This window comes from Vanessa tameamea, chromosome Z, assembly GCF_037043105.1.
Source record: "Vanessa tameamea isolate UH-Manoa-2023 chromosome Z, ilVanTame1 primary haplotype, whole genome shotgun sequence".
Taxonomy (NCBI): domain Eukaryota; kingdom Metazoa; phylum Arthropoda; class Insecta; order Lepidoptera; family Nymphalidae; genus Vanessa; species Vanessa tameamea.
The window spans coordinates 5,534,704-5,557,721 of NC_087341.1; the positions used below are offsets into that span (position 1 = coordinate 5,534,704).

Here is a 23,018-nt window from a genome sequence, read left to right on the forward strand (position 1 = left end):
ATTACAATCCCGAGTTTCCTTATAAGAATACTTATTAATAAGGGGAATAAATCATTTTATTTTTGCTTAAAGGTCCTATCTAACGATATGCCGTAATAATATTATTTAAATACAGAAAATTATATAATATAATGTAACTAAACTCTGCATTTCAATTGATAAATTAAAAATTATCTAGAAGCTGGACCCCGTGCTTGTCTAGCGACTGACATACTTTCTTAAATGTTAAATTGATCCAAGTGGCTGTGATTGTAGAGTACGTAATGTCCTCAAGAAAGTCGGGATGCTTATTGTGTTCGTACACGTACCGCAGTCCTTAAATTATAGCTCACATATTATAGTCAAAGCAAACAAAACATCTGAACTATTCAGAATTATCTAGTAACTTATTCCATTTTAAAATTAGTCTTTCCTTAATGTATATATTTATATAAATAAATGTCTTCATATTTTATAAGAATTTTTACAGAAATTCAATGATGGTATGTACATGATAAGTTTTTAAAAAACCTACATTCTCTCTCATTTTCATCTAAATGAAGAAAAAAACAAACTCAACTCAACTCAACAAACGTCTAAAAATATACGCTCGTTAATATTTGAAGTCGATTCCAGCACCGTGCATTTTGACGATTTTAAATAGGTCAGTTTGTAGTACTCTGAACTACCTCAGGATATATTCGGCTTAGCTCCTGATCGCTCGCGATATTACACGGATTTAGCTTTTAACCTCGAGCTCCGTGGGAGATGTCTAATAACACTACTTTAATTGCGCATCAATTTACACACATAAGTACTCACACATACATGATTGAATTTTATCACAGATGTTTAAGCGCAAAACTTCAAGAAATAATTAAATATCATATTGTTAAAATTATATTTTATCGAAGTAGAAAACTTAAATTAAATATAACAATTACATTTAAATAAATATATATGAATTAAATTATATCGACCTGTAAATATATCGATCAAATTTGTCTAAATTGAATTTACTGGTAATAATATTTCGATCAATTGAAGGACTTTTGTAATTAAAATAAATGTTTTAATTAAAGAAAATGGTCACAAAACGCGATTAATCTTGTCTCAAACAGGTTTTTTTTAAATATTTGGTCACTGATCAAATTAAATTTCTTTTTTAAGTATATGTCATAATTTTCTATATTATAGAAACCTTTTTTGCGCTTCGGCGATTGCTCGCACGATTTAAAACGGCTATATTAATGTGGGCTTCTAGATAACATTACAACCGCTTGGACACGTGTGTCGTTATCTTACAAGTCTTTTAATTTCTATGTAAATAGAGGGTTAAGTTAAAGCTGCAATTTCCTAAGCTCTGTAAATATAAATTTATATCCGTTTTCTCATTATACTTTTTTTAACTAATTCCATATTTCATCTTGGCCCTTAGTCAGCAGGTTAATATGCTACCGCTGGGCAAAAGTATAGGCCTTGGAGCCTTCAATTCTAACGTTTTAGACATAGATTCTGTTGTAGATTCTTATATTTTTAATTCAGATTTGAATGCATCTTTACGCAGATTTTCTCTTATTGTTTACCCTCAACTTAAGTATGCGATCAATTATGCAAATGAGGCATGAGAAAAATTAGTAATTGTCCTGATTTGAACTCCCGATCTTTGACCCAAAACCATGTGATCTATGCACTAGACAATCACGACTCCTTAATAAGTATCAGCTTGTCGTGCATTATTAGGATTACAGTGATCATTTAATATATTTAACAAGACTTTAAATTAAGTTAACAGAAGTAACAAATGTTGGATATATGTCGTGCGTGCAAGAGAAATTCCTTAGCTTGCACACGCAATAGTCGCCATTGAATATTGCTGCTTCCACTACCTATACAATATTTCATTCACATATTGTTTTTAAATTTCTTACTGTATTCGTTTAATTTACGGAGAATCATCGTGTAGACTTACTGCGCGGAGAACAAATATAATAATCTTTGTTAATAAATAAGGAGTCGTTTTTTGTTTTTCCTAACAGAAAATAACTACGAAACCAATATATATAAAACTTATACCGGAAGATATAGGATTTTTACCACGTTTTTTTTTTGCATTGTAAAAAATAATAATAATGTTATTGTTTAAACCATACAAATATTATTAATCTTTTTTTTAAGTCAATTTCACTTATATTTCAATTTATAATTGATTTAATCGAGAATATATTTATATTCAATAAATATCTAATTAAATGTTATGTTGTGATAATTTTAGTCCCATTCATAGAAGTCTATTTATGTGTACCTGCTGTAGGGAAAATTACGGTAGCCACAAACTAGCACATATACTCAATGAATAGATTTTAATAAAATCACATATTAATGTATTCTAGGGATGAAGTTTAGATATTACTTTTAGAAAAATAATAGGTAGGTAGCTATTTAACTATTTGCATGCCTATTCTGAAAAATACCCATCCTGATCCTATAATATTCAATACACGAATATATATTTATTAAAAAACTAAAACCAAGACTTAAAAAAATATTCTATTAACTATGGCTACTGTTTTTGTGCAGAGATATTTTTTTTACTTAATTTTCAATGACAAGCCACGGCTTGTTGATTAAGCACGGCTTATTAACGGCAATTTAAACTTATCCAACAAGACAAGACAAGACGTGCCTTGTTTTTATTAAATTGTGATATATTTTTTTGGGAGGGTATATCAAAATCAAAATATAGGTGTCTTTGTTTGATATTGACATCCCACAAAATGAGGTTTGGTTATTTTTGTTTCGATTTATTTAATAAATTTAGCGTCTTTTACGTTAGTCTTCTTGACACGTCTTGTACGTCTACCTACGTCACACCTATAATGAAGATCAGATAAATCGCATTGGGTAAAACAAATAAACTATTTTTAATCTTTGCCGTTTACGGTTACCAACCACAATTCGGAATAGCATTAAATCGTAGGTTGAAAATCGTTAATAAATAAAAATTGTAAATCGCAAAGTGAACACAAAAGCAGTCTTCTAGAGAAAAGGGATTTGTAAGGCTTGCGTGGCTTTCTGGGCTCTCCTTCACAAAGGCCTCTCGCTCCTATTCTCGTGGCTTATTGCTTACAGTTGCTGGGTTTCTTTTACTCCCATGAATGTTATGGAATACTTTAAAATTGTTCTTTTTTATTTTAGCGTTGGTAATTAATGCCGTAAAAGATGTTTCTTTTGTTTTATGAAAAATATAAGTGTTATATAAACGTTTTAGGTATTATTGCTTAAAATATGTTATTTAACAAGTGGGGATAGTAAATTATGCTGCTGAAAATAGCCATCATTTTACCAGATTTGCGGAGCTGTTAAAAGGATAAGAAGATGTTTATAGTTTGAGTCTCTTCATCCGACTAATTCGCGCCTAATTATATTCTTTAAGGAAGAACCTTTTCTAAAAATTCTTAGTGTCATCAATGTATATTTAATGCTCTTTATATAATATTTACGGATAATATTTTGGACACTTTCTTTTTTATCGGAGTCGGTCCGGTAGCGTAATGATTATAGTGTAGCTTACATAAAAACACAGCGTTCGCCCAATTTTCAAAAATTTTACCTTTAAATTGAAACTTTTTGAACAGTATTCATTATTATTAAACTTTAAAATTACAAAATTTCAATTTCTTTCTATTTCAATCTCATTTCAAATTCTATAAGAACTACGAAACGTTTTTAGATGGTTTTGTACTTATAAATCCTTTTTAATAAAAATGCATTTGATAAGTAACAGAATGTTTAAAAATAATTGAATGCCTCGTTGATTTAGACTCTACTAACTTATAAGGTTGCATAGCCATAGTTTCTGGTTTCAATGTCCTAGTCAAGCCAGTGATAGGTTTTTCTGCCAAGAAATTATCTCTCGTAGGTATTAGACCCGAGTTAGTAGTTGCAGTGTTATATTAGTATATTTGAACAAAGCAGTTCGTCCCAAACCTGATATCGCCGGTTGTGTTGGTTTGTTGTTCTATCAGATTATGAAACTGAGGGCATAGAGAGATCACCCGTGTTTCCCACGTCTGCAATTGAATATCTACGCATTTGGATTGACCAATATTTGATCACGAGAATTTCATCATTATCATTATAGCTTAGAAATATCTTATGAATTAGACTAGTAGACAAACCAAGAGATAGTATGCCGTTAATAGTTATATTTTATATACAATAAATTGAGTTATTTGATTAAATTTATAATTAAATACATATATCTGTTTATTCCAATTCCTGAATATATCCATTAATATTGTGTATCTAGAAAAGCAATAACATATGCCTGGTGTGATTTGAACAGCATGTAGCCGCATGAGCCATGTAAACAATTTAGTTTTTAACTTGTTATCCTATCTTAAATGACGTACCTAAAATAGTAAGTGGCTTAAATGGCTGGACGGAATGAGATGTTCCCAAAGTTTGTTGCTGTCTGCTAGACTAAAGGGTTGCCTTATTGACATGAAAATTGAATTGTCAACACATTGATTGTATCAAAACGTACCCGTTTGTGCAGATAATTCGCACACCTAACCTATCTCGTTACGCGTACTCAATTGTAGATATAATAGTTATGTGTATATGCATATATGTATATGTAACAATGGCTTAACCTCACTATTATATATATGTAATGAAGTAAACAATACATATACAATACATGATAATTTACTACATAATGGTTTGCTTGATGTATTGTTAATTAATAACCCGTTTCATCTTAATTGCTTTAAACTTTACGTTTATTTATAATTCAATATAAAAAGCAAGTGTCTATAAAATCTCAAATTAAAAAAATAACGTATCTCTAGTAAGCTTTGTGAACGAATACTCTACGTGTGATAGGTTACGAAATTCATAATTTAAATCGAAGCGAACGGGATACATAGCTCACTCTTGAAATTCGTACTATATGTATATGTTTTATATCTTTAACATAATAAATAAACAAACCTGTCTGGGAACAAATTATGACGAGGATGTGCATTCAAAACTCTTGCGTAGTTCTGACCTTGTAATGCTCGTAATGATTTACATTCGGCGCAAGTAATAAGATATTTCTATACATTTCTTAAATCGTGGCTAAATCTTAAATAAAATACGTGATAAATAAATAGTAAGACACGGTAACGCTTTATTATGAATACTGAATGTATATATATTATTGAAATATTAATTATTATGCGACTTCAAAACGACTTATAAGTCAAGTCAACTCAGTCGAGACAAGTCGTTTCTCGTTTTTTAAAAATTGAATTTTATTTATAAGCATTTGTACGTAATATTATGATTACGTATATATTTTTTAAGTATAGTTTTTCTTTTTGTATCTTACAAGATGACGTCTTCGTGTAGTTGTTATAAACTATCTTAATATTGGAAGCAACACCACTTGTCGCTCTTAACTTAAATCATGGTACGTACAACACGAGAGTTTTGCATGCTAAACGACTATTATTAATTTGACACTATTTCTGTGAACACGCTCCGCGTATTACGTAAATTATAATGCATGTTTTAAAACCTGCGCGTCTTATTGTCCTAGTTAGATCATGTAAGGCGACGTATACATTATTTTAAGCGTTACATTCAAGTAAAGCATTGATATTGATATGCGAATTAACACAATTTTGAGATCGTAGAGCATTTGTAATGATACATAATTAGCTTGATTGCTTTATGCTAAGCGGTATTTTTATAACAAGTGTATGTAATATGTACATTAATTGTTTCGTTTGAAATAATTTCCTCGAAATAATTTCGAATTTATATACAGCAATTGACGTGTAATTCTTTTAAAAGCATTCTATGAATGGCAATTAAAATCATCAAAGTACCATGTACACTAGGTGACCTATTTTATTTTATGTACGTACTTTTCGCTTCGTGATTAAAACTGCTGTATTTCTTAGTTTCATGTAGTGTATACGGAATGTTTTAATGTCACCTATTTTTATTTACGTCTTATTATGCTTCATTAGATACTTCTTATTAATTATTAGAACATCTATAATATTATTGTTTCTGTATGACAACGCTGTCTTGAAGATCTATTTTTAAGTAAATTAAAATATATGTATATATATTAACCGTGTCCAAAGCTTTTTTTTTAATAAGTCTATTTTATAGTATACTGTAGCAGTTTGATATCTATCTAGTATTTTGACATTTATTATAAATAATCCATATTATTTTATTGATATGGCTTGGTTCGAGTAGCCTTTTTCCCATAATAATTCTGATTTTATTTGATGTTATGTTGGTATAATTTTGAGCTTGAAAATTTTTAAAACATTTTTATCTCTTGAACTTTACATTACAGTTAATATAAAAGTTTCCGGTGAACGTAGTTTCAAATAAAAATGTCGCTTTACAGAAGTTAGACAGGAGGCAGTCCAGCAGGCGCTAGCGGAGATGCAGAACCGGCCAAAACCGTCTCTCCCGATGCCTTCAAAGCGCACGTCTATGATGGCCAAGAGTCCTGACAGAGAAAGACATGATCTTTGTGAGTGTAACGTAACTACTGCTTAACATAACCCGACCCGAGCTACCGGTTCAGAGAAAAAAATCTCTTCAGCTTTCCTATAATAAGAATAAGTAGAATCGTTTTCAATGTCATAATAAAATTATTCGCTTACTTCCATTGTAACTTGCTGATGATTACCTACTAATTTGATATGTTGATAATACTTTAATTTACTCGCAATCAAAACACTCAAATGATGTTGTGATGAAAAATAACTATCTTGTCAATAGCATCAAGCTCTGATGAGGATTCGTGCGCTGGCGACTCAGAACTGCCACCACCACCTGAGTTAGGTTCGCCTCCAGCTCGCCGTGCTGCCGCACCTCATCCCCGTGGACATCCACCCCCTCTTCCACAACTGCATCATCAGCGGGATAAGAAGCACGCGCCGCGAGAAAAAACTGAGATTGATCTTTCTGACATCACACATTTACCAGCTTGTGAGTTAGGCGAAGTTAGAGAATGATTTAAAACAAGTATAGTAATCTAATTGTCATTCGTGGGTTCGCTTTCGTTTTAGGGGTTGGTCGTCTGTGTTAGGCATAAAAAACCTATGTCCTTTCTTGAGGTTCAAGTTTACTTCATACCGAATTTCATCAAATTCGGTTCAGTGGATTGGCCATGAAAGAGCGAGCAACAGACAGACAGACCAGAGTTACTTTTGCAATTATTCCATAGTATAAATAGGGTTTTAAAAAGTCTTTAATTTTCATATATGTGTTTCTTTTACACTAAATAACTCGGAAATGTTTAAATCAATAAAAAAATAATAGATATAATATTGGTCTTGTTGAACAAAAATAAGTAAATAGTCTCCGTCGCCAGACATTCAACCGGACGTAACCCACACGACATCTGGCGCTCGTCGCGGCGGCGCTCTCATCGCGGACCGCGTGCAGTGCTACGCGCAGCCAGAGGACACCGGCACCGGCACTGGCAGGTGGAAGGTAAAATTCAATTTTAATTTATTTGTATAACCGAAAATTTTGCTAAATTAGTAGCCTACAAGTGTAGTAGTTTGTATATTTTTACTTTTTCGCTTTATTTATGTTTAATTATACAAGAAGTTACCCAGACGATATTATTCTATATATATAAATACATACATACATATATAATAAATCCAACAAAAATATTTAAATTAAAAAGAAAAAAATATCTAATAAACATAATCGAGTTATTGACTGTTGATGTCACAAAGAGTAATGATAATATGTATTTGTAATATTATTTCTTATTAAAATGTTTGTCTGTTTGTCTGTTTCACGAAGGAAACACTACGGATTTTATTTGACTCTATGACAATAGCTTATACGGGGTTTCAAGACATTGTCAGACCTTTCATTCAAAATGAAATGATCTAATGTCAGTTATTCAAGTTATATTTTTTATTACGGTAAATAAAAGTGTACCAAGAAACAAAGTAATAATCAAATACGAAACACGAAAAGTTCACGCGATCATCAGAATAAAAGCTGTTTGAAATAGACAGACCTACTGTCATGGTACTTAGTACTTGCTAAAAACTTGTAGCGAAATGTATATGAACAACTATTACACGTAAACTCGCAACTTCAAATAATTTACATGTACTATTTATTTACATTCAATGAAATAAAATATTTCTCTTATATACATATAAAACTTTTATACTGAAATAAAAAAGTTATGTTTTTATTTTTACTTTGCAATACTTTATTTGGATTAAAATAAGATGAAATTGTTCAAAATTACATATTTGAATTATTAGCGAGTTGCGATTTTTGTAGGTATCAGCCAAAATACAGCAATTACTTAATACTCTAAAGCGACCCAAACGTCGACCTCTGCCGGAGTTTTACGAAGATGACGACATTGAATTGGAGATCGCCGCTAATCCCAAAGATCCAAACGCACCGAAACCAGAAGGTGGAACCATGACTCCTGCCGTTGGCGAACAGCTCGTCGTACCGGCTGGACTGCCCAGGAATTTAGAGGCCGCACTACAGAGATACGGCACGGCTTCATTTAAAGCAAACGTTGCTACCGTACTCGACCCTAATGGAAAACTTAGCAATTCCCTCACTTATGGTGAGTACAATATTGGCAGAAAAAACGTTTATCGGGATCAGCACCAGTTTACATCGTATTGCCGAGCAAAGATTGTACAGTGATTTATCCAGCGTTACAAATGTTATGTGAAACTTTTCTTTCGTCTCAGACGATGTTTCTTAAACTAGAAAAATACCAGCCGGCGCCATATTCACGGGACATTTGAGACCAAAGAGCGCTTGCAGCGAGCATAGATTTTGTGTCTCATCAAGCAAGTTGATCGCTTACAATGTTTGCTCGATTTACCACTGCGTGATTGTTACTGCAGTCAGTTGATATATATTTATTTATACTTAGCGGGGTGGTTTGTTTAATATTTATACATATATGTTAACATACTACTTTTACATTACATACAAAATGTATGTTACGCAATAGACTGGATTTGTAATATAAATATAAAAATGAACGAAATGCCTTGTGTCCGAAGATACATACGTATCAAACTAAAAAAATTGCAGCAAAGAAGCAGTTGCTATAAAAATAACATGTTTTTAACAGGAAAACTGTTGAGCCGATCATTGAAAATAGCTCACGCAGTACTGAACAAAACGTTTACGTCGAAGAGCAGTAGCGGCGGCCCACTCACTGGTGACAATTCAATCAAGCCAGGCGACAGGGTGGCGCTAGTTTACCCCAACAACGATCCTATAAACTTCATGTGTGCGTTCTACGGATGTCTGCAAGCGGGCATAGTCCCCGTGCCCATAGAGGTGCCGCTGACCAGACGCGACGCTGGTCTGCAGCAAGTGGGTTTCCTGCTGGGCTCCTGTGGCATACAGTATGCCCTCACATCTGATGCCTGCTTGAAAGGTTCGTTTCAAATTATATATTACAGACGCTATTCGAAACTTAACATTAAGAGGTTCCAAAAATATACAACACGATTCAATCACACATAGCATGAAGTCAAAAACATATAAAAGCACAAATTGTTTGGTATGCGCTATTTTCAATAGGCAGATGTTTTTGTGACTTTTTTATTTGCCATAGATGAAATAACCTCACAATTGAAAAAGCGAGATGAAAATACCTCTGTCCAAACGTTAGTCACTGGAAAGGCTTTAGATCCGAGCTCGATATTCACACCTTTATCCGCGCGTCAGTAAACGGATTACATATACTCGTACGCCGCGTGCCATACCGTACGTATCCATATGTGTATATCGCAGTTCACCCTTTCAGCTTATAGCGTTCAAAGGGTGAGGGTTAATTTTATTTGAAATCTGCACAGGTAACGTAACGAGACGCGAGAGCGTCCCGAGCGCTACGTTTTTTTTTTTAATCTGCAAGCGAAAAAGTATCAAAAACAAGTTTATAAAACGACGCGAAAAAGTCATCTTTCCTTAAGTTTCATGATTTCAATTTGCTTATTAAAATAAATTTAAGCATCATTGACAGTTTTTAGACTTTTTAGAATTGAAAATGATATGACACTGAAATACAATTAAAATTAAGAAATCAATATACATTGACTGTACTACTCGCTGAATCCGAAAATAAACGCGCTTACAACTTCACGGTATAACTATGATTTTGTGTACGCGTTAGCTTCCCTTAGACTTCCCTTCTAAGTACAACTTAGTATTTATTTATTTTTATAATAAAATAAATGTTATTATTCATTGTATCGAGCTAAGCGCTTACTTCATGTACTCAGTGCTAGTACTTCTTACTTCAGTTGAATGTCATTTGTTACTTTGCGGTTTTCAAATATCTAATAATAGCTGCTCTGCGCGGTTTCGCTCGCATTAAACATCACTGCTCTCTGCTCGCGCGGGATGTCAATTATATAGTCTTTCTTAATAGATGTGATATCTGAATAAAATATAACGCCTCGACCGAAATACTTGCACGTATTCGACATTCACGGCACCAGCGATATATATTTTTTTAAAAGAGTAGGTACTATTGATAAAAAAACGTTTAACAAAGATATAATAACTATTTTATTAAGTTATTTTCTTTGTTTTCTTTTTCACTCGTTCAGTTTACCGACGTTATTTATTAATTCGTGCCCGTAACTTAATACATAATAGATATACAGAAGAATATATCGGCGGCTTTCGATTTTTTTAAATCGGATTTGTTGATTGTTATAACAGCGCGTTGAATCAAACAAAATTCTTCGGTATATTCAGACTAAAACGTGTCTAATGTGGTAATATACATTATTTCTAAAATTTTTTGACTAAATAGAAAAGAAATATTTAAATTGTTTATTATATTGATAAAGATATCATATTAATAACAAATTGAACTGAAAAATCCCTTAAAATAATAAAATATACTTGAAGTTTTTGTTTCGTATCTATCAAATATAGGCGTATGATGTCATAAATTTATATAGGAATATAGGACTTATATGTAAACCTTCTAGACATCTAAAAATCGGATACAAAGTTTTCCAGTATCCATACGCGAATACACTTGAGTTATTATTATATTATATACATATCAAGCGAATGCGCTACGGGACTGACGGATTACTTTCCGACTACAAGGACGTAATAATCTCAAATAATATCTTTGAACGAACTATGCTATCCTGAAACTTATAAACTTCAACCTATGAAAGTTTCATGTCAATGGGATTGTTATCGCGTGCTTAAAAAAAAAAATCTCTTTGTCCATATTACGAGTATAAGATTTTATATTATTATGGTTATTTTTATTTGGTCGAGCTCGATATTTCGACATTATCTACGAATCTCTTGTTCACGAGACTAGAGCTCCATCAAATAAAAATGAAAAACATGGTAAATATCCCGTTTTAAATACTTGTAGTAATATTACGAGTAGCGTGATATATCTGCCATTGAGAGGGGTAACTTGCGCAGGTCTCCCGAAGACGTCATCAGGCGATGTCGTGTCATTCCGAGGCTGGCCATCGCTCCAATGGGTGTCTACGGAGAAGCTTCCCAGGCCACCTCGAGATTGGATCCCTCCGCCCCGTCCCGCTGAAGATAGTCCAGCGCATATAGAGCATACATCGGCCGCTGATGGTTCCGCTATGGGCGTTATTGTCACGAGGTAAGCATCGATATTCACATTCAGTTACATGTACCGAGAACAGAAGTTTATGGAATAAGTAGTTTCGTCCGTCGTTAATAATCCAAGTAATAGAACCAAATCTCAAAAAGTCCCGCAATGAAATAGAGACCAAATTCAAATAGGAACTCAATTAATTACCTCAAAGTAAATTTCCCGTTAATGTCCGTCTATTAAACAAGGGTCGTCTCTTCTGCTCAGGAGAGTTCTGTGATAGAATTTCACCCAACACATGAACAGTGAAACGTCAAAAGTTATATCATTCAATACAAATTAAAAAAGTATAATCCGAAAATGTTCTGAATTCTTCCGTAGTCTCAACTGTTCTGCAGATCTGTTGCGATGTAGCGCGCAATTATACCATAAAGGTATACTTTATATATCGGGAGTGTGTTAGTTTGAAAATCCCTGTTTACTTTCATCGCAGCGATGAAGCTACAAAATTGTTTAAAACTACCGAACACGCTATGAATTATAGGATCTATTGATTTGGCGGTAACATAAATGTCACTACAGGCTTAGTTCCCAAGGTTGGCGGCGCGTTGACGTTGTAACGTAAGGGATGAGGGTTAATATTTCTTAGAGTACCAATGTGGCGGCGGTGACCACGTACCATCAGGTGGCCTGTTGCCGCTCCGTCTATTTTCTATATGTTATACGTTATTTTATTCGTTATTATGATTAATAATTGAATGAGCCTATAATTACAAATACCTACTATTTGTAATTATAGGCTCATTAAATTATTTACTAAACTAAAATTACTACACTTCGCTATCGTTAACTTATAGAATGTATTAAATGAATTGTTTTTTTTTGCGAAATATTACATTTGACCAACGGCTATGACGTTCAAGATTTTTTTTGTTATTAACACTCGATGGTCTCGACGGAAGTTTCCAGATCGTTAATGGATTGGATTACTCATAGCATCATTGGCGTACACCTATCTCAGTACACTAGCGTTAACGTCACAACGTTCCGTAGGTTTAGTTAGAGTTTAAAACCATTTCTAACTTTAACTTAAACTGATACTGATTTTTTAAAATGCATAACTAATAACCTCGACAAACCGCCAATTAAGTAACAAGTCGATCGAAGTAGACAAAATCACAAACTGTGAATTTTTATTTTACAGTGTTTATTTTATTACAAATTTAAATTGTGAATGTCTATAATTATAATAATTGTGTTTTTATTGTTTTACAAGACGTTACATACATCGGAGAGTTTTATTTAAATTAGTGAATGTGTGTTGTGTCGTATAAACATGTGATGAAATAAGAAGTTATTATATTTATTAAAATAATCAGAATAATTTTATTATTAAATGCATGCAATTGAAAACTATTTTTATTAATTACGCCGAAGATGTGTAACTTCTGACGCGCGTAGGGTATAAATAACCGCAGCTTATTTACAAACTTTATAAGTTAAAATTCTATCGCTTCAATTTATATAATGCAAAGGTCGAATTATTGTTTAATATGTCACATTTCAAAATGTAATATAACATATTTTCATTCACGTGCACCGTTGAAGTAAAACACGCTTCATTTATTAACTCAATGAAAATATCCTTAAGATTATACATTCGTTACATTGGTTTTCAAATTCGATTTAATTGTCCAAATAAAATTATCGAATGTTTAAATGTTGTCGCCGTGAAGATCGCAGATATGTACTCTTGCAGTAAAATAAGCGGCGTGACCCAAATAAAGCTCAGAACATTTTTAGTATAATAACACGGTTTTGCATAAAGTAGCAGTCGCTGCAAGGTTACCGGCATAAGTCCTGATATTACACAGAAATAGTAACGAAAATAATTCAATTATCAGCGACCGGCCTTATTGAAGAATTTTGTTTATCCGACACGTAGACTTATTTATATTAGACGTCGTTGTATTAATTTCCGTTTATGATTTTCAGTCGTATCTCTTTGTAAATTTACAATTAATTTGTAATTTAATTGCTATATCTGTTATAGTTGAAAATGTAGTCATTAAATTATACGTAAAATACATAAGTATTAAAATCGGCAGAAAGATTGGTGCGTTTCAAAATGAAGTGGTCTTGATAGACGACAATAAAAGTAAATACCATCTCATGACGTTCAGCATATCGTTTTCTTAACAAGTTTTATACTCATATATAAATAAATTCAAATATGTTAAATATAATTTAACCAAGTTAAATATCATGAAACTCTTAACTCTCGACTGTTGTACAAATTTACAATGTAATGCTTTAGTAAGTATAATAGTAAAGTTAAGTCCGCAATATATAAAATGAATTTCATTTGTAAAAACATACAAATCGTTTATTATAATAATATATTCATAAAATAAATGTGCTCGCTTAATGAAATTTCCCGTGACTTACTTAAATATATGTCAAACTACTTTATTCTCTTGTCAAAGTTAACCTCAGCAAAATGGGTCTTACACAATTTTCATCTCTTTTATCTCGTGCGACGAGGCGGCATTGAAACGGATAGCATACTCGTTGAAAATCACATTTAAATATATCCGATGAGAAACGAAAATATCTAAGGTATTTAATTAAAATAATACGTCAAGCTATTAAACGAATTCAAAGAAACTATTTTGCTATAATATGTTATGATATTGCGTGTCAAGAGACAATGAATTAAGTGATAACATTTTCTTAATAATTATTATACTTTCATTATAAATATTTATTCTAAAATAGATTAAACATAATTATGCTATGTACATTAAAAAAAAAAAAACGAACGTAAAATATCGCGCTGAAATCTACAAGTTTATGAATAGAATATGTAGCTTAAAATAATATATTGTGTAAATATTATAAGGCATTGGGTCAAAAATACCTTTAAATAACCTTAAATTATAATGTCCTTAATATGATAGTTTGCAAGTTGGTGGCGCATTGACGCCAACGTATATCATACTATTGATCCATTTGTCTTCCCATCTTAAATAATATATATATTCATAATGTTCTAATTGACATACTAGAATTATTTGATTGGAAATATATTATCCTTGAAGAAAAAAAATGTTAATTAATGTTACTTAATTCATGAATACCGAATATTATAATATTTGACGTTTGCTTTATAGCTTATTTAAAAAATATACGAATACACTGAATCTAGACACAATGTACTTAATTAAATACAACATTTAAACAGCTTTAGAATAACATAGTCGATATTGAAGTCTTCAAGGTCACAGCGTGTAATAAAATTGTGAGAATTTAATTCTTAAAAATGACGTAGCTACACACGAATTGTAAAAAAAACACTTCTTGTATCTCTTTAGTAATAAATATTTATATTACCCTCGAAATAAATATAATTATATAAATACAATCTCGAGATATTATGACATCAAAAAATTTACATCATTTTATAACTTTCCTTCGTGTAATGTCGAAGTAATCTACATAAAATTAATTACTGAGATTTCTGATAAAAATAATTAAGGTATGAGTTGCTTTATTAGAATTATTATACATAACAATGTGAAGAAATTTTCAAATGAAAAATAATAAGTGTTTAATATTTAAAGAGTAACAGAGGTAGGCAGACGTACAGTAACTGAAGATACCAAGAACGTTCACCTAATGCCGGCCAAGTTTTGCATATTATAGAATTTCTCAAGTAGATGCAAGAGTGGCTGATGTTTTTTTTAAGTTGTCATGTAAAAAAATATTGCTCTGTGCAACTTAGTCACTCTTTGCTTCTGTCTTTTAAACTTTGCCTTCAAAGTTTTAATGATTTCTCTGTATATCGTTATGTAAATTAACACTAAAGTAACATCACGATATATTTCTATAGGTTATCTCAAGCGTTTTCTTTACTGTATTGTAGAGTACTAGATGATTTTTGGTGCGAAATTAATTCGATTAAGTTTTGATTGAGAATGCAAACTAGGGTTCGTTGCAGTAGTTATTAAAAAACAGCAATACTACAGATGTTCTTTACAGCTCCCTTAAGTAAATAAATAATGAACATTATATTTAAACAATTCATTTTTATAAAGAACTAGCTGAACTAGTGGCTTTACTGGCGCGAAATTTAACTTTACACCCTCGAGGGATGAGTGAAAAGTAGCCTCTGTCCTTCCTCGAGACCCTCACTATTTCCAGACCAAATTTCAAGTAATTGGTTTCAGCGTTTAAAGCGTGAAGAGGTAACACAGAGTTATTTTCGCATTTATAATATTCGTGTAGAGGAGGCCGTAAGTCATTTTCTTACAATTCTTATTTGAGATATTATAATAGGATTTCTTCCTTGAAAATCAACACTTAATATACCTGAATTTTTGTAAAACAACGTTCTATATGAATTGTGTCTATAAATTGTATTATAAAAGTTCAAAAAACTTAATTCTGACTTAATCGCCAATCCAGTAAATTCTCCAGCAACAAGTAATTATATTTATCGTATTATTATGTAAATAAAAATTGCGCATTCGGATTCTGCTTTAATTTTTACGTCCATCAATGCCTGTTTTGAAACCTTTGTCCGATGATTTTCACGTTGTCCACTTAAACCCGATTGAGTAATACCAGTTGAATGAAATTGTCCGTTTACAGTTCGAATTGGAATGCCGTTAATCCTCGCACTATTTTTAAATATATTTCTCTTTTACTGTAAAAATATGATTTCGTATTTTATAACGATTCGATGATTAAAATATTCATTTTAAGTGTTGAAAGTAAAAACAATACATTTGCTTTGTAAGTTACTTACTACAAATTTAAATTTTATTATTATAATAATTACATTATGTTCACTTACATAAAATTGGTTGCAGAACTAGAGCAATTTTTTAGTACCTAGTTATACAGTTCTGATCACTGATAGAATAAAAAGGAAGAGGTAAATTGACGCCTAAAAATCATTGTTTTATTTAAAGTGAATCAGACTGAGAGCAACAAGAAAATAAAAGGAATATTTTTTAATGTCTTAAATTTATTGCAATAATTTAGCTGTGGGTATATGTATTTACAGCAAAAATAATATGTTTGATATTGGCAAAAAATCTCACGTTTAAATTTAACAGACATTTTTCAACATTAGAAAGTTACAGTTTATTCAGAATTCCGAAGAACAATGAACTCGATAAAAAGTAAACTTTGTCGAGTCTGCGGCGCATTTGACTAACTTTGTTATCTAAAGTTTTCAATTCATTCGGTCTCATTCTGTAGCCACCTGGCGGAAGTATGCGTTTCTGACATCTAGCGGAAAATACTAAACAAAATTTCCATAAGTTACATGGGCGGACTTCGGTTTGTATTGATATTAGTATTCAGGAGTAGATGTCGCTGTTATTGGTTAAAATTTTTCATTCATTACAGCGACATCTACTTTTGTAACCGGGATAATAGAATAGTGACTTGACTTGTATTAAATGTATTACGAGTTACTGATTAAAAATAACATAAGTAGTTAACATAATGTATATTTATTCATAAAAATAGATTAAAAATATGTAATCGGTTACAGATCGTCAATGTTGGCTCATTGCCGAATGCTCTCCGTGGCCTGCAACTACACGGAGGGAGAGCACATGGTCTGCGTTCTGGACTTCAAGAGGGAGACGGGGCTGTGGCATGCAGTTCTTGCGAGTGTTCTAAACGGAATGCACGTTATATTCATTCCATATGCCCTGATGAAAGTTAGCCCAGCATCGTGGATGCACATGATCACAAAATACAGGTTCGATATATTTTAGTAATCGTTTTGTTCGTTACATAGATGCATCTTAAAATATTTACCTATTATAACAAAACTGCACTCGGCGTAGGTGAAGAGCCATTTTTTATGGTATTTAATTTAAATTTGAACGGTCATTTAATACCAATTTACTATTACGAGATGATGAAACCAAAGAAGTGACTCAATACGTCGGAATAGCGATGTGACTAATGTGTCTTGAGAGTAATTCATTTTAAGTAAGACGGAGTCATGAATTAAAGAAATGTGACACTCACCAGGGCATCGGTGGCTATCGTCAAGTCACGTGACTTGCACTGGGGCCTCTTGGCAACGCGTGACCACAAAGAGATCTTACTTAGCTCTTTGAGAATGCTGTTGGTGGCTGACGGGGCGAATCCTTGGTCTTTGTCCTCATGCGATCAATTTCTCTCCGTATTCCAGAGTAAAGGTAAGTTTACAAGTATTAGGTATCGTTTATATGGTACAACGGCCATTACTGATTGGCTGTATTAAAGTAATTTTAAGTATTTGGTCGACATTTAATTATCTTTTCACACGTTAATTCATATAAATTATATCGACCTAGGGTTAATTTAGGTAAGTTTAAGTTTAAGGATTTATGTCCAATAAATCATATATTTCTATTTATATTTTCACGAATTATTAACTTCATCCTATAATGCTGTAATGAAAATTAATGAAATATATTTTGCACAAACTAGGCACAGACATACACAATGTAACGTTCACGTGCAGGAGTTCGCGGCGACGCAATATGCCCGTGCGCGTGCAGCAGCGAGTCGTTGACGGTGTGCGTGCGGCGCGCAGGTCGCGGGGGCTCGTCCGCCGGCCGCGGCGTACTCTCCATGTCCGGCCTCTCGTACGGCGTCGTGAGGGTCGACGCGGAGAACTCTCTGACGTCACTCACGCTGCAGGATTGTGGACAAGTCATGCCCTCATGTAAGCTGACGTCGGGTGTGTCATTGGAAACGTGGGAAATAAACACCTCTACAAGACGTAAATATTAAGTGGAATACTGAAAGCGATAAAAAAATTACATTGATTCCGCCAATCTATTCTATTTCATATATCTTAAAAATATATTTATTTTAAATAGGTGTCATCGTAGTTGTGAAAATGGAAGGCCTCGCGTATCTTTGCAAGACAGATGAAGTTGGTGAAATCTGTGTGCTCTCTGGCGCGACCGGCTCAGGATACTGGGGCCTGCCGGGTCTCACCAATACGGTATTCAGGGTTCAGCCTCTCGACGCTGATGGTGAGCCGATCGGAGAAGAACATTATGTTCGGAGCGGTCTACTCGGATTCCTGGGTCCTGGAGGTAAAATTAATGGTTTTTTCGTCATATTATAACGACTAGCATCAGACGTACAACCTGTCATTATCGCACTTAAAATTTGTTATCTGTATATCAACAGCGCACTGTGATCTTAACACTTTGGTAATCGAAAATAATAAAGAACTATTTTTCTTCTAACAAACAGGCTTAGTATTCGTATGTGGATCTCGCGATGGCCTGATGACTGTCACGGGCAGGAAGCATAACATGGACGATATTATAGCGACAGTACTTGCCGTGGAGCCCATGAAATTTATATACAGGGGACGTATAGCCGTGTTCTCGGTGCGAGTGTTGCGTGACGAGAGAATCTGCATCGTAGCGGAACAACGACCTGACTGTGGAGAGGAAGAGGTATAGTGTACTATTGTGCTCGGGCAGACTTGATCGTATCAGCTGTTAGCTATGACAATATGGCAATGTTACGATAAATATATTTTTACTTTGCTTCTATTTTATCAATTTAGTTTTTTTTTTTTTTTATAATTCATACTCAGGATTACCGATGACGTTTATAGTTTGAAGTCACAGTAACAAATCTTATTAATCTCATATGCAGTCTTTTCAATGGATGTCCCGCGTGTTGCAAGCAGTCGACTCGATCCACCAAGTGGGAATATATTGCCTGGCTCTGGTGCAACCTAATTATCTCCCCAAAACGCCGCTCGGAGGCATACACCTCAGTGAATGTAAGAGGCGATTCCTCGAAGGAACGTTGCATCCAGCCAATGTACTGATGTGTCCGCACACGTGTGTGACAAATCTACCCAAACCGAGAGAAATCCATTCAGGTATATTTACTTAGTAGTATGTTCGTATTGCGTCGTTATATTTGAAATCAATTTAAAGAAATATTTTTCAGCTAACTATAATTTTTTTACAGATGTTGGCCCAGCTTCTGTCATAGTTGGTAACTTGGTCCAAGGTAATCGCCTTGCATCAGCTCAAGGGCGAGATATGGGATACACTGACGACTCGGATGCGGCACGAAAGGTATTTATAATATTTTTTATTATTAAATGAATTTATTTTAATTAATATTTGCAATTAAATATTTTTATTTTTTCACAGTACCAATTCATATCACAAATATTGAGATGGCGAGCTCAGAGTACTTCCGACCATGTGATATTTACATTGCTCAATTCAAAAGGTGCTGTATCAAAAGTGCTCACATGCGCCGAATTACATAAGAAAGCAGAGAGAATCGGTAATCTATTATTAGAAAAAGGTCGTGTCAATACAGGGGACCACGTAGCTCTGATATTTCCTCCGGGACTTGATCTCATTTGCGCATTCTACGGTTGTTTGTATGTTGGCGCAGTTCCGGTGACAATTAGACCACCCCATCCTCAAAACCTACACACCACGTTGCCAACGGTTCGCATGATCGTTGACGTCAGCAAAGCGACGCTAGTCCTATCCAATCAATCTGTGATAAAACTGCTCAGATCTAAAGAAGCTAGTAACGTCCTCGATAGCAAAGCTTGGCCTATTACCCTCGACACTGACGACATGCCCAAGAAGAAATTACCTATATTGTACAGAGCCCCTACTGCTGAAATGCTCGCATATTTAGACTTCAGCGTTTCAACTACTGGAATGTTAGCTGGGATCAAATTGTCACACGCTGCCGTTACTTCCCTCTGCCGCTCTATGAAGATAGCATGTGAACTTTACCCCTCACGGCATATAGCTCTGTGCTTGGACCCATATTGCGGTCTCGGATTTGCCCTCTGGTGCCTCAGCAGTATATATTCAGGACATCACTCCATTCTCATTCCCCCATCTGAAGTTGAAATAAATCCAGCACTCTGGTTAAGTGCAGTGTCCCAGTATAAAGTCCGCGATACATTCTGTTCATACGGTGTAATGGAATTATGTACGAAAGGATTAGGCAGCTCCGTCAATCAACTGAAAAGCAAAGGAATTAATTTAGCTTGTGTTAGAACATGCGTCGTCGTCGCTGAAGAACGACCAAGGATCAATTTGACCAATTCCTTTTCGAAACTTTTCTCGGCTCTTGGTTTAAGTCCACGAGCTGTATCTACGTCATTCGGATGTCGCGTCAACATAGCTATATGCCTACAAGGAGCATCCAGTCCAGAGCCTTCCACGGTATATGTAGACCTAAGGGCTTTGCGTAACGACCGCGTGTCATTGGTGGAACGTGGTAGTCCACACTCTCTCTGTCTGATGGAATCTGGCAAATTGTTGCCGGGCGTGAAAGTGATAACTGCTAATCCGGAAACTAAAGGACAATGTGGAGATTCTCATTTGGGTGAGATATGGGTGCAGTCACCACATAATGCAAGCGGTTACTTTACAATTTACGGCGACGAAAGCGATTACGCCGACCATTTCAGTGCTCAACTAGTCACTGGAAATACGGGGGAAGTTTATGCAAGGACGGGATACTTAGGATTTTTAAGAAGAACAGAGATTAGCACGACCAGTGTCGGAGGTGATGACAGCTCGATAATGACTCGTGACAGCGACACGGAATCGTTGGCTTCCGCCTGTGCAAGCATGTCTGGTCTAACTTCTGCAGATTCTCATGATACCCACGACGCAGTGTTCGTGGTGGGTGCTCTCGATGAAACAATTATGCTCCGTGGAATGCGATACCATCCCATTGACATTGAGAACTCGGTTATGAGGTGCCATAAGAAGATTGCAGAATGGTGCGTACATTGTTACTATTTTTTAGGTCGTATGTTATAATATATTCAAATTTGTATTGAAATGAATACTACACTAGTGTAGTGTAAATAACAAGTTCACTTACTTCATGAACAGTAATTATATCGAGTAAAAGTTAACACTTTTGTGGTTGCCTTACTAACTTACTATCGTAACAAATTATCAAAATGGCTGTGTAAGTAATGTGGTCAGTTCCACGCGAATGTAAGGTTACATTAAACCTTCAATAAAAATTTCATCATCCCGAAAAGTTTATGTTGCCCTTTTTTTACTTAAACATTTTGATATTAGTTAAAATTACTATCAATTTTAGTATATTGGAGTAACCATATCACAAGCTAGGTATTGCCTATAAACTTTAATCGCTGTTATTTGAATTTTACTTATAGCAAGTAATTTCTAGTATTCTATATTAAATAAAGTTCATTTCACTTTATTATGCATGAAAAAACTGGGTTAAGATTATGTTGTTTTAACGTTATGTTTAATAAATGTATTTAAACATATGTTTACAGCTTACAAATAAGTGAATAAAATTTTCTAAGATGAACAAATTTATTTTTTCAGTGCCGTCTTTACGTGGACTAATTTACTTGTGGTAGTGGTGGAACTTGACGGAAACGACAGTGAAGCCCTGAACCTGGTCCCTCTGGTAACGAATACTGTCCTTGAAGAGCACCACCTCATCGTGGGTGTCGTGGTCGTCGTCGACCCTGGAGTCGTCCCCATCAATTCTCGCGGCGAGAAACAACGTATGCACCTCCGGGACGGATTTCTCTCTGACCAAATCGATGCAATATATATCGCATATAACATGTAAATCAATAATCACATTATGATCATTTCGCACGATTGACTATGTACTTGTACGCTAGTTGACGTTCTAGTGACGCGGTCGATGGTGTGATATGAGCAGTCCCATCGTTAATTGTAAGTTTCCGGTGAATTTTAAATTTATTTAATGCAGCTAACCAATTCGACTGTTCTAGTGTTATGTTTAATATATTACTCGATGTGACATATTTATGTATCTCGATCAGAGCATGACGTGTCTTTTGCAATAAATCATTTCTTTAATTGTTGATAAATATTTAAAAGCAAAGCTTTATATGGAGTTTATTTACTGCAAATACATTACGGGCTTGGGCTATTCAGATGTATTGAATTGTGTCGAACTACAATTTTAATATTTTGTTAATATTTCCAATCGGTTTTGTCGCAATGTAAATTACCTAATATAGTTAATTAAAAATTTTACATAATTTATAATCACGAGACTGACGTGATTCTAAATTCGCTCATTAAAATATTTTATTTACGTGAAATCTAATTAGTTAAAGATTGCGTTACTGTTTTCTTTGAACATTCAGAATTGTTGTATTATGTTTTAATAAGGTAAACAATTGGGTATTTGACATACCATTTCTTTAAATGTAAAAATGTTAATCAGTAGTCTTAATATCTCTTTCGCAGGCAAAGATAATGCGCTCTATAATAATATCATTATAAAATAGTAATAATACGTTACTTTAAAAATTTGAAATCTCAATCTG

General features: G+C 33.8%; 1 protein-coding gene across 6 annotated transcripts in view; it reads left to right on the plus strand.

Moving 5' to 3' along the window:
- Positions 1 to 22,717, plus strand: part of LOC113404238 (disco-interacting protein 2) — a 63,132-nt gene extending 40,415 nt beyond the window's left edge. For 3 of the 6 annotated variants that reach the window (XM_026645086.2, XM_026645087.2, XM_026645090.2), the window contains 15 exons: positions 6,401 to 6,529; positions 6,781 to 6,990; positions 7,376 to 7,497; positions 8,320 to 8,620; positions 9,143 to 9,454; positions 11,482 to 11,674; positions 17,193 to 17,405; positions 17,684 to 17,853; positions 18,162 to 18,422; positions 18,523 to 18,744; positions 18,908 to 19,116; positions 19,322 to 19,553; positions 19,646 to 19,755; positions 19,834 to 21,446; positions 22,033 to 22,717. In XM_026645086.2, coding sequence (XP_026500871.1) covers positions 6,401 to 6,529; positions 6,781 to 6,990; positions 7,376 to 7,497; positions 8,320 to 8,620; positions 9,143 to 9,454; positions 11,482 to 11,674; positions 17,193 to 17,405; positions 17,684 to 17,853; positions 18,162 to 18,422; positions 18,523 to 18,744; positions 18,908 to 19,116; positions 19,322 to 19,553; positions 19,646 to 19,755; positions 19,834 to 21,446; positions 22,033 to 22,285 — 4,550 coding nt within the window. In that variant the 3' untranslated portion in view covers positions 22,286 to 22,717. The remainder of the gene's footprint in view (positions 1 to 6,400; positions 6,530 to 6,780; positions 6,991 to 7,375; positions 7,498 to 8,319; positions 8,621 to 9,142; positions 9,455 to 11,481; positions 11,675 to 17,192; positions 17,406 to 17,683; positions 17,854 to 18,161; positions 18,423 to 18,522; positions 18,745 to 18,907; positions 19,117 to 19,321; positions 19,554 to 19,645; positions 19,756 to 19,833; positions 21,447 to 22,032) is intronic. The other 3 variants (XM_026645089.2, XM_026645091.2, XM_026645088.2) reach the window with 2 other exon arrangements.
- Positions 22,718 to 23,018: the final 301 nt, after the last annotated feature.